Source organism: Adiantum capillus-veneris, chromosome 18 (assembly GCF_014529385.1).
Source record: "Adiantum capillus-veneris isolate H3 chromosome 18, ASM1452938v2, whole genome shotgun sequence".
Taxonomy (NCBI): domain Eukaryota; kingdom Viridiplantae; phylum Streptophyta; class Polypodiopsida; order Polypodiales; family Pteridaceae; genus Adiantum; species Adiantum capillus-veneris.
Window position 1 is genome coordinate 118,800,729 of NC_140948.1, and position 19,361 is coordinate 118,820,089.

The 19,361-nt window shown below is 44.8% G+C and overlaps 1 protein-coding gene across 1 annotated transcript; it reads right to left on the reverse strand.

The window, feature by feature from the left end:
• Positions 1-14,847: 14,847 nt before the first annotated feature.
• Positions 14,848-17,895, reverse strand: LOC147436287 (uncharacterized). Its single transcript, XM_086489217.1, has 2 exons — positions 15,919-17,895; positions 14,848-15,831 (listed from the first exon to the last, which is right to left on the reverse strand). The coding sequence occupies exons 1-2, from the start codon at positions 16,433-16,435 to the stop codon at positions 15,599-15,601; spliced, it is 750 nt and encodes a 249-aa protein (XP_086345343.1). The 5' UTR covers positions 16,436-17,895; the 3' UTR covers positions 14,848-15,598.
• Between the last annotated feature and the right edge of the window lie 1,466 nt (positions 17,896-19,361).

Below are 19,361 nucleotides of genomic sequence, written 5' to 3' on the forward strand. Positions count from 1 at the left end.
TTTTTTTCCTTGACAGACCACTTTCAAAATTGGCCTTCCAATGCACACGAAGTTTTAGGGCAATTTCCCATTTTCAAAATTAGCTAGGTGCAGTGGGGGGCAGCCGTCGGAGGCCCCAAGAGTGGCGCCCCCCACTGCACCTAGCTAGGTCCTACATAAGCTCATGATGTTGAACACTATTAGGGGAACATAAGGGAAGGGGGCCTCTTTCACTATTAGGGGAACATAAGGGAAGGAGGCCTCTTTCACACAGGGGAAAATGTCCAAAACTTCCTTGTGATATTAAGTCTCAAATTCAGCAGTGAATCCAAATTCTTTAGAAAAAACTTTGAATTTTATATTAAATTTCAATAAACCAGTGGAGAAGAGAATATAGCACTCTAGACTCTAGGGAGGGAAGAGTACGATGAGAGTTGAGACCCTTTTCTTTTCTTTAATACTTTTTTACTTTTCCTTTTCGATTTTAATTTTAATTAATATTAAAGGCAGACCATCTTAAATTTTTAACTAATTTGTTAATGTTGCCTTACAGCTATTTTCTATTTATGTGGAGAAATCACACACACACGTGCAAGTGCACACACACACATATACACACATCCTCCCCAACTTTGGTAGAGGTACTACAGGGATTGAACCTGCCTTTCTTAATGAAGAGATTGTAAGGGCTCATAACTAAACTTCATTCAAAATTTTATTGAAGGGCATCTTTTCATCCTTCTGGTGAAGGTTTAAGATGGTGTCCCCATAGACCACATCATCTAGGGGTACAGACCCACTGTACTTACTATTGGTACAAAGGGCAAGGCAAAAGCCCACATAAAAATTCACCCCCTACAGCCATCCAAACTCGTTGGAGTTTTTGTTAGATAGCCCGCAAGGGCTGGAGCTCTGGCGTGCAGTGGTCAGTAGCCCATTTGCATAGAAAGGCAAGTGGATGTAACTCGACAATATTTTCTTTTTTTTCCATAAAGGGGGGCGTTGGTGAATTATATTAGAAGAACAAAAATTACAGGATATAGCCGATTACAAAACAAAACCAGCCCATACTGATGACCATTCGACATAATTACATACCCATTCGACATAATTACATGACCAATAAAGCGCATACACTTAACGGGGAGCAGCATCAAGAGAATTGGGCAGTTCACTAAGCACTTGCTGAACATGTTGCATTAACCTAAGTCCATTGTTATACTGCCTCTTGAGTTTTTTTCCTTGATTCTTACAGTCATCCATCATACGTTGCAGGTGAGTATAGGATCCAATTAGAAGCACTTCTTGCTGTTTATTAATATTGGCACTGTTGTAGTACCCATGCAGTCCGAGAGCACTTTGAAATTGGCTTGATAAATGCGACACTGGTCCAGCTTTAATTGATTTACGTGCACATTCAGATTAGCAAGAAGAGTTCTCACACTTTTAGTTTGGTAAGAGTTATCAAATACCCTGTTATTTCTTTTCTTCCAGATTACCCACAAGAATTCTCCCCTTAGTTTATTCCATACAACTGAAAATGTGGAGATTGAATCCCCCAGCAGCAACTGTTTCCAGCTTGGGCTGTAGCCCAACGTTGAGATTAATGGTGAAAGGATTCTTTGGCTGCCTGTACAATTCAGAAAAAGGTGGGGAATGTCTTCCACTGCTCTATTGCAGCTGACACATGTCCCAGACCATAGTCCTGCCTTCAGCATACGGCTCCCCGTCGAGATTGCCTTGTGCAGTATTAACCAGAGCAGCACCGAATGCTTGGCTGGAAATGCCCTGATTCCATACTGTCTTGAATTTACCACTGTCTTCTGTCTAGTGACACATTCCATCTAGTATTAAGCAGTATATGCACCGGTGTGGGTAGTGTAGGGGGAAGAGTAGGAGGGTTGGACAGCCTACTCCCTTCTCTCCAGTGAAGGGCTTTAGTAGAAGGGGGGTCATTGCTGGAGAGCATCCAATAACACTCATTGGGGAAACCTTTCCTTCTGAGTTTGACTAAATTTAATTCTTAAGGTTGAAGCTAAGCTTTGTGAATGAGTTCAGAGTCGGACAACCATCTGTGCTCCTCCTTGTGCCAAATATCTTGCCACTTTGCCAATCCTTTTTGATGGATTCTTCTGGCTGTACGTAGTTGCCTAGGGTTGAGAGGGGCTGTGGGAGGGAGGGACCACCACAATGAGTTATTACTTTTGAGGGAGATACTATGTTTAGAGTCCGAGTTTACTCTGATACGGCTTCTGTATCTGTTCCATGAGCTCCACAGGGATTTGAGAAGGTCTGATCCACTAGCATTGACTTCCGCTGGTCCAAAAGAAGATAGTAACCCATGGGAGGCCAGTCCACCCTTTTGCCTCTTTAATCTTGAACTTAGGGAGGTTCCTAAACAGTAGTACTGCCCACTCATCTTCCTGCTGTTCTATGGCCCTAATGACTACCTTAGCAGCTAGTTTATCTGCCCAAGAGTTGATGTTGGTAAGACCTAGCCCCCCCTTCTTCCTTTGGGAGACAACAGATCTTCCATTGCACTTTTGCCATTCCTTTTCTAAGAGGGTCTCCTGACCATAAGAAGTTCCTACAAACCTTGGTGATGTTTTTTAGGCGTGAGTTTGGGGGACGCCAGCATGAAAGGAAGAAGAGTACATAGCTAGATAGAAAATGTTTGACCACAATAGCCCTACCTACTATATTAGGTTGAAAGCATAATTACCTGCTCAGCTTAGTGGAGAATCTCTCCATAACCCATTGCCACCTCTTTCCTAGTGAAACTCGGAATCCCAACAGTATGCCTAACAACTTGAAGATGACACCATCTTGTAGTATCTTGCAACCCTGGTTAGTGATCCAATCAGGGAGGGAAGAGTTAGAAGAACGAATTCCCGTCTTGTTGTGGTCTATTCGGGAACTTGAAACTCTGCACAAAATGTCTAAACACTCCCAGAAGGCCTCTAGTGATTGGTTGTCGTTCGGAAGAAGTCCATTAGTATCATCAGCAAACTGTGACAGACATTGTTGTTTCCCATTTGGTAACAATATGCCCTTGAGTATACCACTTCCCATTCTGGCTTTTACTAGCCAGTTGAGGGCATCTGCAAAGATGGCAAACAGTAGTGGAGCTAAAGGACATCCTTGTCTGATTGACCGGTTTAGAGGGAATTGGTCCGAGAGGAGGTTATTGAGGGCTACCCTAGCATGTGTCATGTGACACATCCAACCCTATGTGTCCGTGGACAAGCTACAGCACGACAAGGGTTCAGTCAGTCCGGTCAGTTTAGATTAGAGGTGATCTGGCACTTTTGTGAGTCTATCCGTAGACCGTGCATGCCCAGTCACTTAGTATAGATGCATATGCTCTGGTTGCACACAGCATGATTATAAGCATTCCCATCAGAATCCTTCAAGGGAATTTTCCAATGCATTTAGCCTATTTTCCCTATTTTTGACATTTTTCACTTATTAATTTAAGTGACTTTTGCTGGAAAGTAGGTAGGGCAAATTGGGTAAGATAATATATAAGCAAACCAAGCTTAGCACTAAATGGCAGAAGAGGCAACAGGAGCCAAGCTCAGCAGGCAACTTCTCAACAAGACCCCTTGGCGGTTTCCCCCTCCAAGCAAGAAGAACCATTAGACCCTTGCCCTAGCGTTTTCTCATCAAGGAGATCCTCGCCAGAAGCAAGCTTAGACCTAGCGTTTTTGCATCAGCAACTATCGCCATCGTCACAGACTCCATCCCCTAGCGTTTTTGAAGAAGCCCAGATCCTAGCGTTTTTTGAAGTCTGCAGCCCTAGCATTTTGGACATTCCTAGCGTTTGCAGATTTCAGCCTTGGACAGATTTAGGCAGCGTTTTCAGCAATGAAGCATTTGCCTATTCAACCCCTAAAAGAGTAGCAGATTCAGCCTGGAAAGACCATCAGTTTTCAGCTTAAAGAAACCTCAGTTTTCAGCCCTAAACCTGCAGATTTTCAGCGACAAAGACCCACAAAAACAGCCCCCCAAATTGTAGCAGATTTCAGCCCATAGCGTTTTTGGACAGCAGATAAAAGATTGTAGTTTTCAGCCCTTAGGTCGGTTTCGTCATCACCGTCATCATCGTCGACATAGCCTAGACTTGCATAAGTCACATGCATACAGTTTGTACCAGATTGTGCAATCAATAGTAGACCACTCTTGCCGACGAGAGTGGGGCCTTCGGAGGAGGGTTTTACGACGTCTCTGGTGTCGTATCTCTCTTCTCTCTCTATCTCTCAGTCTCATACACTTTCACGCACAGTGTCCATTCTCTTTGTTTGTGATCATAGCATTCTCTCATTCAGAACAGAAGGCTCTCCCTTCCATAAGAATAAAAGGAACCTTGAGCACAGTTCGGAGCACTCATCTTGAGCAAAACGCAAACATTCATTCCGCTGCACCTAACATTGGTATCAGAGCTTTGGCAGTGTTCTGTATCACTCAAGGAAAGAACCACAAGATTTTTTTTTTTTGCTTGTTGAGGTCGCACGAACCCAAGTTCACTTGGGCGTGTTGATTCCTAATCGTGTTTTTGAAGAGTGACAGGAAACCCAAGAAAGAAGGTGTCACGTGACACATCCAACCCTATGTGTCCGTGGACAAGCTACAGCATGATCAGGGTTCTGTCACTCCAGTCAGTTTAGATTTAGAAGTGATCTGGCACTTTTGTGAGTGTTCGCAGACCGTGCATGCCCACTCACTTAGTCTAGATGCATATCCTCTCGTTGCACACAGCATGATCATAAGCATTCCCATCACAATCCATCAGAATCCTTCAGGGGAATTTTCCAGTGCATTTAGCCTATTTTGCCTATTTTTGACATTTTTCACTTATTCTTTTTAAGTGACTTTTGTTGGAAAGTAGGTAGGGTAAAATGAGTAAGTTTGTATATAAGCAAACCAAAGCTAGCACTATTTGGCAGAAGAGGCAGCAAGAGCACCTTGCTCAACAGGCAACTTCTCAGTAAGACCAACCCCCGCGACTACTCTGGCGTTTTCTCCACAGAAGACCTAGTGTTTTTGCACCAGATCAGCCTTGGTGATTTGTGCACCGCAGATTAGCCCCGGCGTCGTCAAGACACAATAGATCAGCCTAGCGTTTTGCATTTGCAAAACAACCGGCGACAGCAGCAGATTTTCAGCCCTAGTGTTTTTGCATCTGCATTATACCCCAGCGTTTTGCAGATTCTCCGTGACAGAACCTCAAGAACCATCAGCGTTTTCAGTTTTCAGCCCTTAGACACCGTAGATCAAGCCCCGAACCTCGCAGATCTCACCTTCCCGCAACAGATCCTCGCCGCACGGTCAGATCTTGCAAGGTTTACAGTTTCAGCCCGTAAAACGCAAAATTGAGCAGATAAAGATTTGCAGATTTCAGCCCTTAGCGTTTTCAGATCTCAGCCCGTCTCGTCGTCGTCCTCATCGTCGTCGACATCGTCGGCAAGTCCAAGCATTGTAGAGATTTGTGCAATCATAAGTACACCACTTTCGCCATAGAGAGTGGGGCCTTCGGAGGAGGGTTTTACGTCTCTGGTGTCGTATTCTCTTCTCTCTCTATCTCTCAGTCTCATACTCTTGCACGCAGAGTGTCCATTCACTTTGTTTGTGATCATAGCATTCTCTCATTAAGAACGCAAGGCTCTCCCTTCCATAAGAACAAAAGGAACCTTGAGCACAGTTCGGAGCACTCATCTTGAGCAAAGCGCAAACATTCATTCCACTGCACCTTACAGAAGGGCTTGTCCAGCCTCCCCTTGTGTCTCTTTTCACTCATTGAGAGCGGACCGTGCACTTAGCAGCCGGCCAATCGACGTGAGGTTGGAAAAAGCAACCTTGGTGTGAGCGCAAGGCTGCCAAGGGGTGCGCCCGCGGAAAAGAGCAGAACTCGGGTGAAGAGAAGATCCTTCTCAAACACAGATTGCAAGCGAAAGAAAACCTCAAGAACCTCAAGACCCTCAAGAACCCAAGAACCCAAGACCCACAAGAACCCAAGTTCCTCGTGAACTTAAGACCCCAAGACCACAAGAACCCACAAGAACCCACGACTTTAGTGGATGGTCATCACTCGAAGCGGAATGGATACTTCGCTTGGAGGTGATGAGCATGAGAGAGGCGAAGAAGAATTTTCCCCACCAAGAGGTTTTTCCGACTCTCCCCCTTCCCCATCTACGTCAAGGATTGCTCTAACTCCTATGGAGGAGTTGGACCAGATGTTTATGGAAAGGAAGTTAGAACGCGAAGCAAGAAATGTAGAAAGAATGACAGAAATGGAACGCAGACACGCAGAAAGAAGAGCAGAAAGAAAAGCAGAAATGGAGCGCAGACACCAAGAAAGAATGGCAGCCGCCGTCAAAGGAAAGAGCGACCAACACATGAAAGAGTTCTTGCGACTCTTTTCTCAAGCTCAAGCACAAATGCAAGAGATTCGAGAAAAGGAGACTCTCTCAGTCTCTTCTTCTCCAAAGCATGACACACAGGATTTGCATGTCACATTCCATGTCTCTTCCTTGGCACGACACAATTGTAGAAAGAGCACATGAAAGTATGCGCACCAAGCATGGGCATTTCCGTTGTGAATTGCCATAGTTGATTGATTTAGATCATAAGAGAAAGATTCAATTTCATTGATTGCGTGTATGATGTGAACGGTTTGGCATTCCGTCTATTGGTTCATCTACATTGCATGCACAGTCTTTCAGGTAATAGGAAGACAATATTTTTTCCACTCACTTTACATGGAATAGGTATGTTAATGGTTTGTGTTGGAAGTGGTTTCAGGAATTTTCAGCCATGGAGATTCTTGAAGAAGAAGGAAGCATGACTCTCGACGAAGTTGAAGCCACAAAAGACTTTGTGTTGCTTTCGGTGCGGCGCAAAGAAGCAAGCGTTGCAGACCTTTATGAAGTTCAAGTACCGTACGACCCACACATCGGAGTGGGCCGGCGAAGAGTCCCTTCCAGGATTCCGGATGCTATTGGCGATCTCCCTCGACGCCATACAGTTCGGTACTAGTACCTCACTTTGGAAAGGAGGGGATGTTACGTGACACATCCAACCCTATGTGTCCGTGGACAAGCTATAGCACGACAAGGGTTCAGTCAATCCAATCAGTCTAGATTAGAAGTGATCTGGCACTTTTGTGAGTCTATTCGTAGACCGTGCATGCCCAGTCAGTTAGTTAGTATAGATGCATATCCTCTGGTTGCACACAGCATGATCATAAGCATTCCCATCAGAATCCATCAGAATCCTTCAGGGGAATTTTCCAGTGCATTTAGCCTATTTTCCCTATTTTTGACATTTTTCACTTATTATAAGTGACTTTTGTTGGAATGTAGGTAGGGCAAATTGGGTAAGATAATATATAAGCAAACCAAGCTTAGCACTAAATGGCAGAAGAGGCAACAGGAGCCAAGCTCAGCAGGCAACTTCTCAACAAGACCCCTTGGTGGTTTCCCCCTCCAAGCAAGAAGAACCATCAGACCCTTGCCCTAGCGTTTTCTCATCAAGGAGATCCTCGCTAGAAGCAAGCTCAGACCTAGCGTTTTTGCATCAGCAACTATTGCCATCATCACAGACTCCATCCCCTAGTGTTTTTGAAGAAGCCCAGATCCTAGCGTTCTCTGAAGTCTGCAGCCCTAGCGTTTTGGACATTCCTAGCTTCTGCAGATTTCAGCCTTGGACAGATTTAGGCAGCGTTTTCAGCAATGAAGCATCTGCCTATTCAGCCCCTAAAAGAGTAGCAGATTCAGCCCGGAAAGACCATCAGTTTTCAGCCCTAAACCTGCAGATTTTCAGCGACAAAGACCCATAGAAAGAGTCCTCCAAATCAGTGTTTTTGGATTGTAGCAGATTTCAGCCCATAGCGTTTTTGGACAGCAGATAAAAGATTGCAGTTTTCAGCCCTTAAGTCGGTTTCGTCATCACCGTCGTCATCGTCAACATAGCCTAGACTTGCATCAGTCACATGAATACAATTTGTACCAGATTGTGCAATCAATAGTAGACCACTCTCGCCGACGAGAGTGGGACCTTCGGAGGAGGGTTTTACGTCTCTGATGTCGTATCTCTCTTCTCTTCTATCTCTCAGTCTCATACACTTTCACGCACAGTGTCCATTCTCTTTGTTTGTGATCATAGCATTCTCTCATTCAGAACGGAAGGCTCTCTCTTCTATAAGAATAAAAGGAACCTTGAGCACAGTTCGGAGCACTGATCTTGAGCAAAGCACTCCATGGGCTTTGTTCGCCAAGGGAACCACTCCTTGCTCGTCTCTGAAAGGAATGTGCATTGTCTTTGAAATGGAAGAGACAATTTCAGGAGACTTGTTTAGTGTCAAGGTTGGGATGCCTAGAATCCTGAGATGTTGGTCAAAGAGAGACAAATGGAGTGCGATTCAGAGGGAGTTAAGTGAGGTTGCTTCGGCATTACGGGGAGGACCGGTCTTGGCAACTGGATTTGGATCCCATGGTGTGAGCAATATGCACCAATGATGTGGCTGCGTTTGGGTCGTCATAGCTATAGGAGGGACAGATACAGTGTGTTTTAGATGGAGGAATGCACATTCTCTCTGAAATCCGTTGTTTTTCCGTTGCCGCCAAATCTTGTAGCGAAGGCGACCCAAACGTAGCTAGATCATTGTTGTGTCCTACTCACTCCATGGGTATACGGGATCCAAACCCACTTGCCAATACCGGCTCTCTGTATAGGCCGACGCAGCCTCACTCAACTCCCTCTGAAACGCACTCCATCTGTCCATCTTTGATCAATATCTGAGAGTTTCGAACGTCCGACCACATTGACACTAAACATGCCTCCTCAATACTCTGGAAACATGCAATCCATGTGCTTCATTTGCCAAGGGAATCAATCCTTGCTCGACTATGAAAGGAATTCGCATTTCCTCTAAAGTCCATTGCGTTTTTCCGTCGCCGTCGAATCTTGTAGCAAAGGCGACCCAAACGCAGCCAGATCTTTGTTGTGTGCTACTCACTCTATGGGTATACAAGATCCAAACCCACTTGCCAATACCGGCTCTCTGTATAGGCCGACGTAGCCTCACTCAACTCCCTCTAAAACGCACTCCATCTGTCCCTCTTTGACCAACATCTGAGAGTTCCGAGCGTCCGACCACATTGACACTAAACATGCCTCCTCAATACTCTGGAAACATGCAATCCACGTGCTTCATTTGCCAAGGGAATCAATCCTGGCTCGACTATGAAAGGAATTTGCATTTCCTCTAAAGTCCGCTATGTTTTTCCGTCGCCGTCGAATCTTGTAGCAAAGGCGACCCAAAGCAGCCAGATCTTTGTTGTGTGCTACTCACTCCATGGGTATACGGGATCCAAACCCACTTGCCAAGACCGGCTCTCTGTATAGGCCGACGCAGCCTCACTCAACTCCCTTTGAAACGCACTCCATCTATCCCTCTTTGACCAACATCTGAGTGTTCCGAGCGTCTGACCACATTGACACTAAACATGCATCCTCAATACTCGGGAAACATGGAATCCGTGTGCTTCGTGTGCCAAGGGAATCACTCCTGGCTCGACTATGAAAGGAATTCGCATTTCCTTTGAAATCCGCTGCGTTTTCTCGTCGCTGTCCAATTTGTAGCTAAGGTGACCCAAACGCAGCTAGATCATTGTTGTGTGCTACTCACTCGTGACGGGCTCTCCGTATAGGCAGACGCAGCCTCACTCAACTCTCTCTGAAACACACTCCATCTGTCCCTCTTTGACCAACATTTGAGTGTTCCGAGCGTCCGACCACCTTGACACTAAACATGCCTCTTGAATACTTTGGAAACATGCAATCCATGTGCTTCGTTTGCCAAGGGAATCACTCCTGGCTCCACTATGAGAGAAATTCACATTTTCTCTGAAATTTGCTACGATTTCTCGTCGTCGTCAAATGTTTTAGCTAAGGTGACCCAAACGTAGCTAGATCATTGTTGTTTGCTACTTACTCAAGACCAGCTCTTCGTAGAGGCTGATGCAACCTCACTCAACTCTCTCTGAAACGCACACCATCTGTCTATTGCGTTTTTTTATCGCCGTCGAATCTTCTAGTCAAGGCGACCCAAATGAAACTAGATCAGTGGTGTGTATTGCTCATGCCATGGGTATACGTGATCTAAACCAACTTGCCTAGGCTGGCTCTCCGTATATAGGCCGTTGCAGCCTCACTCAACTCTCTTTGAAATGCACTCCATCTGTCCCTCTTTGACCAACAACTTAGTGTTTTGAGCGTTCGACCACATTGACACTAAACATGCATCCTCAATACTCTGTAAACATGGAATGCATGTGCTTCGTTTGGCTCGACTATGAAAGGAATTCGCATTTCCTCTGAAATCCACTTCGTTTTCTCGTCACCGTCCAATCTTGTAGCTAAGGTGACCCAAACCCAGCTAGATCATTGTTGTGTGCTACTCACTCGTGACCGGCTCTCCGAATAGGCCGACGTAGCCTCACTCAACTCTCTTTGAAATACACTCCATCTGTCCCTCTTTGACCAACATTTGAGTGTTCCGAGCGTCCGACCACCTTGACACTAAACATGCCTCATGAATACTTTGGAAACATGCAATCCATGTGCTTCGTTTGCCAAGGGATTCACTCCTGGCTCCACTATGAGAGGAATTCGCATTTCCTCTGAAATCTGTTGCGATTTCTCGTCGTCATCGAATGTTTTAGCTAAGGTGACCCAAACGTAGCTAGATCATTGTTGTTTGCTACTTACTAAAGACCGGCTCTTCATATAGGCTGATGCAACCTCACTCAACTCTCTCTGAAACGCACTCAACTCTCTCTGAAACGCACACCATCTGAGAGTTCCAAACGTCCTACCATATTGACACTAAACATGCCTCCTCAATACTCTGGAAACATGCAATCCATGTGCTTCATTTGCCAAGGGAATCAATCCTGGCTCGACTATGAAAGGAATTCGCATTTCCTCTAAAGTCCGCTGTGTTTTTCCGTCGCCGTCGAATCTTGTAGCAAAGGCGACCCAAACGCAGCCAGATCTTTGTTGTGTGCTACTCACTCCATGGGTATACGGGATCCAAACCCACCTGCCAATACCGGCTCTCTGTATAGGCCGACGTAGCCTCACTCAACTCTCTCTGAAATGCACTCCATCTGTCCCTCTTTGACCAACATCTCAGAGTTCTGAGCGTCCGACCACATTGACACTAAACATGCCTCGTCAATACCCTTGAAACATGCAATCCATGTGCTTCATTTGCCAAGGGATCAATCCTGGCTCGACTATGAAAGGAATTTGCATTTCCTCTAAAGTCCGCTGTGTTTTTCCGTCGCCGTCGAATCTTGTAGCAAAGGCGACTCAAAGCAGCCAAATCTTTGTTGTGTGCTAATCACTCCATGGGTAAACGGGATCCAAACCCACTTGCCAAGACCGGCTCTCTGTATAGGCCGACGTAGCCTCACTCAACTCCCTCTGAAACGCACTCCATGTGAGTGTTCCAAGCGTCCGACCACATTGACACTAAACATGCATCCTCAATACTCTGGAAACATGGAAACCATGTGCTTCGTTTGCCAAGGGAATCACTCACGGCTCGACTACGAAAGGAATTCGCATTTCCTCTGAAATCCGCTGCCTTTTCTCATCGCCGTCCAATCTTGTAGCTAAGGTGACCCAAACGCAGCTAGATCATTGTTGTGTGCTACTCACTCGTGACCGGCTCTCCGTATAGGCCGACGTAGCCTCACTCAACTCTCTTTGAAATACACTCCATCTGTCCCTCTTTGACCAACATTTGAGTGTTCCGAGCGTCCGACCACCTTGACACTAAACATGCCTCCTGAATACTTTGGAAACATGCAATCCATGTGCTTCGTTTGCCAAGGGAATCACTCCTGGCTCCACTATGAGAGGAATTCGCATTTTCTCTGAAATTTGCTGCGATTTCTCGTCGTCGTCAAATGTTTTAGCTAAGGTGACCCAAACGTAGCTAGATCATTGTTGTTTGCTACTTACTCAAGACCAGCTCTTCGTAGAGGCTGATGCAACCTCACTCAACTCTCTCTGAAACGCACACCATCTGTCTATTGCGTTTTTTTATCGCCGTCGAATCTTCTAGTCAAGGCGACCCAAATGAAACTAGATCAGTGGTGTGTATTGCTCATGCCATGGGTATACGTGATCTAAACCCACTTGCCTAGGCTGGCTCTCCGTATATAGGCCGTCGCAGCCTCACTCAACTCCCTTTGAAACGCACTCCATCTGTCCCTCTTTGACCAACAACTTAGTGTTTTGAGCGTTCGACCACATTGACACTAAACATGCATCCTCAATACTCTGGAAACATGGAATGCATGTGCTTCGTTTGGCTCGACTATGAAAGGAATTCGCATTTCCTCTGAAATCCACTTCGTTTTCTCGTCACCGTCCAATCTTGTAGCTAAGGTGACCCAAACCCAGCTAGATCATTGTTGTGTGCTACTCACTCGTGACCGGCTCTCCGAATAGGCCGACGTAGCCTCACTCAACTCTCTTTGAAATACACTCCATCTGTCCCTCTTTGACCAACATTTGAGTGTTCCGAGCGTCCGACCACCTTGACACTAAACATGCCTCATGAATACTTTGGAAACATGCAATCCATGTGCTTCGTTTGCCAAGGGATTCACTCCTGGCTCCACTATGAGAGGAATTCGCATTTCCTCTGAAATCTGTTGCGATTTCTCGTCGTCATCGAATGTTTTAGCTAAGGTGACCCAAACGTAGCTAGATCATTGTTGTTTGCTACTTACTCAAGACCGGCTCTTCGTATAGGCTGATGCAACCTCACTCAACTCTCTCTAAAACGCACTCAACTCTCTCTGAAACGAACACCATCTGAGAGTTCCAAACGTCCTACCATATTGACACTAAACATGCCTCCTCAATACTCTGGAAACATGCAATCCATGTGCTTCATTTGCCAAGGGAATCAATCCTGGCTCGACTATGAAAGGAATTCGCATTTCCTCTAAAGTCCGCTGTGTTTTTCCGTCGCCGTCGAATCTTGTAGCAAAGGCGACCCAAACGCAGCCAGATCTTTGTTGTGTGCTACTCACTCCATGGGTATACGGGATCCAAACCCACCTGCCAATACCGGCTCTCTGTATAGGCCGACGTAGCCTCACTCAACTCTCTCTGAAATGCACTCCATCTGTCCCTCTTTGACCAACATCTCAGAGTTCTGAGCGTCCGACCACATTGACACTAAACATGCCTCGTCAATACCCTTGAAACATGCAATCCATGTGCTTCATTTGCCAAGGAATCAATCCTGGCTCGACTATGAAAGGAATTTGCATTTCCTCTAAAGTCCGCTGTGTTTTTCCGTCGCCGTCGAATCTTGTAGCAAAGGCGACCCAAAGCAGCCAAATCTTTGTTTTGTGCTAATCACTCCATGGGTATACGGGATCCAAACCCACTTGCCAAGACCGGCTCTCTGTATAGGCCGACGTAGCCTCACTCAACTCCCTCTGAAACGCACGCCATGTGAGTGTTCCAAGCGTCCGACCACATTGACACTAAACATGCATTCTCAATACTCTGGAAACATGGAAACCATGTGCTTCGTTTGCCAAGGGAATCACTCATGGCTCGACTATGAAAGGAATTCGCATTTCCTCTGAATTCCGCTGCCTTTTCTCATCGCCGTCCAATCTTGTAGCTAAGGTAACCCAAACGCAGCTAGATCATTGTTGTGTGCTACTCACTCGTGACCGGCTCTCTGTATAGGCTGACGTAGCCTCACTCAACTCTCTTTGAAATACACTCCATCTGTCCCTCTTTGACCAACATTTGAGTGTTCCGAAGGTCCGACCACCTTGACACTAAATATGCCCCCTGAATACTCTGGAAACATGCAATCCATGTGCTTCGTTTGCCTAGGGAATCACTCCTGGCTCCACTATGAGAGGAATTCGCATTTTCTCTGAAATTTGCTGCGATTTCTCGTCGTCGTCAAATGTTTTAGCTAAGGTGACCCAAACGTAGCTAGATCATTGTTGTTTGCTACTTACTCAAGACCAGCTCTTCGTAGAGGCTGATGCAACCTCACTCATCTCCCTCTGAAACGCACTCCATCTATCCCTCTTTGACCAACATCTGAGTGTTCCGAGCGTCCGACCACATTGACACTAAACATGCATCCTCAATACTCTGGAAACATGGATTCCATGTGCTTCGTGTGCCAAGGGAATCACTCATGGCTTGACTATGAAAGGAATTTGCATTTCCTCTGAAATCCGTTGCGTTCTCTCGTCGCCGTCCAATCTTGTAGCTAAGGTGACCCAAACGCAGCTACATCATTGTTGTGTGCTACTCACTCGTGACGGGCTCTCAGTATAGGCCGACGCAACCTCACTCAACTCTCTCTGAAACACACTCCATCCGTCCCTCTTTGACCAACATTTGAGTGTTCCGAGCGTCCGACCACCTTGACACTAAACATGCCTTCTGAATACTTTGGAAACATGCAATCCATGTGCTTCCTTTGCCAAGGGAATCACTCCTGGCTCCACTATGGGAGTAACTCGCATGTTCCCTGAAATCTGTTGCGATTTCTCGTCGTCGTTAATTGTTTTAGCTAAGGTGACCCAAACATAGCTAGATCATTGTTGTTTGCTACTTACTCAAGACCGGCTCTTCGTATAGGCTGATGCAACCTCACTCAACTCTCTCTGAAACGCACTCAACTCTATCTGAAACGCACACCATCTGTCTGCTGCGTTTTTTTATCGCCGTCGAATCTTCTCATCAAGGCGACCCAAATTCAACTAGATCAGTGGTGTGTACTGTGGGTATACGTGATCTAAACCCACTTGCCAAGGTTGGCTCTCCGTATATAGGCCATTGCAGCCTCACTCAACTCCCTTTGAAACGCACTCCATCTGTCCCTCTTTGACCAACAACTCAGTGTTCAAAGACCAACAACTCAGTGTTTTGAGCGTTCGACCACTTTGACACTAACCATGCCTTATTATCACCTTGAAAAAATGCAATCCATGTTTTTCGTTCCCCAAGAAAACCCCTCCTTGCTTGGCTCTGAGAGGAATGCCCGTTTTCTCTAAAATCCACTGCGTTTTTCCGTCGCCGCCGAATCTTGTAGCCAAGGCAACCCTAGTGCATCAAGATTAGAGATGTATGTTGCTAATGCTGACGCAACCTCACTGAGCTCCCTCTAAAACGCAACCTCATTGAGCTCCCGAACACCTTGATACTAAACATGTCTCCTCAACTCCATTCTCGCGCCAAATAGAGGATTATACAGAGTCTCTGGAATCCACTACGTTTTTCTGTCTTTGTTCAACACATTATCACATTGTTTCACATTACAATATCATGATACGAAGAAGGAAGAAAACATTTTACATATAAAACTACCAATATTTGCAATGGCAAACACATATTCACATTTAAAGGCATTACAATGTCACAAATGAACAAGAAATAGAATGTAATCGACAGTATGAATCCGTCGTGAACCACTAGATAGGTTATTACAACTTTTCAAATTGTACATCTCAAATATAATTGTAGACAACTAGTGTTTGTCCATATCCCATAGTCATTGTTCTAATGCTTTTCTTTTGCTTAACCGCACTGCCTGTGCTTTCATAATTTTTGGAAGCTCATCCAAAAATGTTTTACTACTCTCCATGATTGTGAAGTATCGTCCCATATGGCTACCAAGCAATGCAAGAACACCTGTGTCTCCTCCATATTGCACTACCACATCTCCCTTCTTGGTATACATGTTCAACATTTGATACAGATAGCAATGCCCACGTTCCATTCCTCCTGTGACGAGAGGACTTGTGAGAATAGAAGACAAGTCGAGAAAGCAACAAAGCTACACAGTAAAAGCAATTACAGAAAAGGACATACCTCTCAATGGTGTTCCATCTTCTTGCATGGTCCATTCGCTCTCTTGGATTGTATCCAGCCATGTGTCCTCATCAGGTTTCAGCACTTCAGCAATTGGGGCTTGGTTTTTCTTGAAAACGGTAAGAAGTGATCTTACAATCATATTAACATACTTGCATACTGGTGTCTTGCAAACTGTGACTGTAGTGTATGCTGGCTCCCAGCCTGCGGCTATTGCAACATCATGTATCATTCGATGTTGGATAGGTATGCAAACAACAACAAATATGCCATTGTCATCTGCTGTCAAAAAACTCAGACGTGCAACTTTGCCGAATTGACAAACGTCCATGTCATTCCATTCCTGTGTAGATGACGACGGGATACCATGCACGAGGCAATTTGGAGGCAAGAACATGAATGAAGCGGACACTGAGACAGCCACCCAAACCCCATCTCGGACATACACACGGTCGTCCTTTTTCACTTGGCCTTCGATGCATGCCAACATGGAGCCAACAATCTCATTTTCTTCCATGCTTGTATCCAAGAAGGAGATAGACACATTCTGCTCGTCAAACACTGAAGAACACAACCAACAAAACAAAGTAGTTGGTCAACAAAATACAACTCAAAAGATGATAGCATTAAGATTCTCAAAAAGGTCTTACAAAAACCTAGATCATCGCTCGCCACCATCTGCTGATCTCCCTCATGATGATCTAACAATTGCTCCAGGGACTAGGAGAATTCTTTAAGCTCTTTTTCATTTGGCCCAACTGCATCATGCTCTATATTAAAGATCATTAAAACTGTTCTCGTAAAGACAAGATTCTCAGATTCTTTTCAATTACAGATTTTGTCATACATTTGCAACTCACTTCTTTTCTTTAATTCGCTTGAGGACGGTTTCTTTCCTATGTCTTTTGGAGTCCCGGTTTGCAACAAAAAACTCTTAGCGAAGTCACAGTTTCAAAATGATGCGTATGCAACGTTCCAAGATCAAAACATACTCTAGAATACGATACTTGGCCGACTTTATCAGATGAAGGGGCTGTTTTTGTTGTTGTAGTGGTTTTTGTAGGTGTTTCCGGCGTCTCCACCCGGACAGCCCTCCGTGCACGTTCCTCCCTCTCCTTGACAGCATTGTTATGCTGTAGTTCTTTGCTGGCAGGAAATTTGCCCTCTCTATACTCAAGAAACCAAGGGCACGAGTAATAAATTGTTTTGTTGAAGTTACGTGCCAACTGCGCTGGGTTGAAAATAGTATCTTTCTTTGAGATATCCAAGACGTCAGATAGAGTCCGAGAGCTTCTAATGTTGAAGTTACGCCTGGTCAACCACCTACAAAATCAGAAGATGTTAGACCAATTTGCTTCTTTCCACGTTGAGCTCTCCCAATGACAGAAGTGCCAAGAGCAATATTCCAACCTGCAAAGACATCTTTGACCGGCGTCTGTGAGTGCTTTCTTAAGGTCAGGGCTACCTCTTCCCGAAGATTTAAATTTTCCAAGCTCGTATTGGAACGCCTCAGTTCTGTGAGTCAACTTTGCTTCTTCTAGAAAGGAATCAAGCATCTCTCTTGGACCAAGCTTGGATGTGATATTTCTCATGTTGTTGTATAGAAAACGAGCTTCGCGCTCTATGGTGTTCCATAGAACCTCCACACGCATCCAATCACGGAACGAGACATGGTCAGCTGCAATAAAGAACATAGAGAATAATGTCAATTACATTGAGTGAAACATGTCATTTTTTATTCTGCAAAAAAAAGGAACGATAATACCTGTTTGTGGAATATCCAAACTTTTGACATTTATAGGATCAGAAGAGGCCATTGCTCGAAGAATGTAAGTTTTCTTCTCAAGAGGCAGATCAGCACATGCCAGAACGTACAATCTATCCTCAGTAATCCACTTGGGCCGGTTAGTCCATTCAATAGTTCGCAGGGTTCTGAACATATAATCAAATCAGCACTAGACATAGAGTAGTGATCCACAATACACTTTCTTACCTCCACCATTCATCGCTTAGATTGGGATCAACAATAGCGAGTGCCTGCTTTGTCCTCCTCCTGCTCGGACCATCTGCCTCAAAAAAAGCTTTCTTGTAGCGTTGTTGAAACTCTGAAGGTAGCATAGTGTCCTTTTCAGCTTGTAGTTGTTTCAAGGCTATAGCGTACTTGTCCTACAATGCATTCAAACCTTTGAGATGCACACGTTGAGTGAATGAAGACTACATAATAACGTATACTTACCGGATTAAGCAATTGTGACATCACTGCCACTGGAACGTTATACCACGCTTTCTTTCCAACTTTCTTTTCAATATCTGATTGCATCCATTTGTAGACTGTGAAATGTATCTTGTTAACCAAGGCGTCTTTTGAAGCTAAGCCCATTGCACGCACCATCCACAACATGTCAGTGCAAGAAGTGGTGACATATCCGGAATCATTCAACCTACAAATCACCACAAAATACATGTCAATAAAATTATGCATTTTAGAAGAAACTTAGAAATGATCAATGGTGGTTACACTTGCCTATTGATGCGCATCACAGTGCTCAACATATCTGTCTCATTTTTATCATCCACCTTCACAAGCTCTACTCGAACTCTAGGATGCATTGAAGCGTCATTTTGATAAGCCGGAGCTGCACGTAAGTATCTTTGAAACAATGTATTGATTGACAACCGGATTTGATAATTGCAAAGACAAGAGAAACTTACATGTTTGCAAAACTCCCATCCAAGCTGCGAGGCGATGATTCCCATCCCAAGTACAGAACATCTTACCACTCAAATCACTCCAACATGTATCAGAAATTTCACGCTCAAAATCTTCATTGGCAAGGTGCCACAACTCATCCCACTGCTCTGTAATCTCGCTAGTTACTAGTACTGTTGGATGACCAGGAGCATCAACATAACAAATAAATGAACCCTTTGGCTCAAAGTATCCCTCTGTCAAAAATGCCTCTTTGAGAGGCTGTAGTCTCTTGGGATCCCAACTAACCTGCCTTGCCTTTTCCAATTTCAAGAGACGACAAAGCGGCACCCAAGGCAACAATTGTTCTCGCTCATCGTGCTCAAGGTCATTTCAATATAAGTGCCAAGATAAATTGAAAAGGTGGTGATCCATTTAGAGTTATGAAGGACAACTTACTTTTAATTTTGTGAGATGCTTTGAAAGCATGTCTTGACGAAGGGTAACGTCCTTATTCATGGGAAATTCTCCCCCAGCATTAGCTCCCTCTTCAATGTATGCTTCAATCTCTTCATCATGAAGCTCCTCTTCAGATTCTTCTCTCTCAAATGTGCATGTTATTGATTCATGTCGAATGTGCTCTTTAGCAAGATTTTCTTTCTTACTCTTCCGCTTTCGATCATATGTACTAACAGATTCAACTCTAGTACCCGAAACTGTCATCTCACTCTTTGTGCCTAGATGTAATTGGGAT

Coding starts and splice junctions, on each gene's coding strand:
- LOC147436287 (XM_086489217.1), bottom strand. CDS start 16,435: ATGGAAGAAAATGAGATTGTTGGCTCCATGTTGGCATGCATCGAAGGC. Junction 15,832..15,918: donor AGATGGAACACCATTGAGAG/GTATGTCCTTTT, acceptor CTCTCGTCACAG/GAGGAATGGAACGTGGGCAT.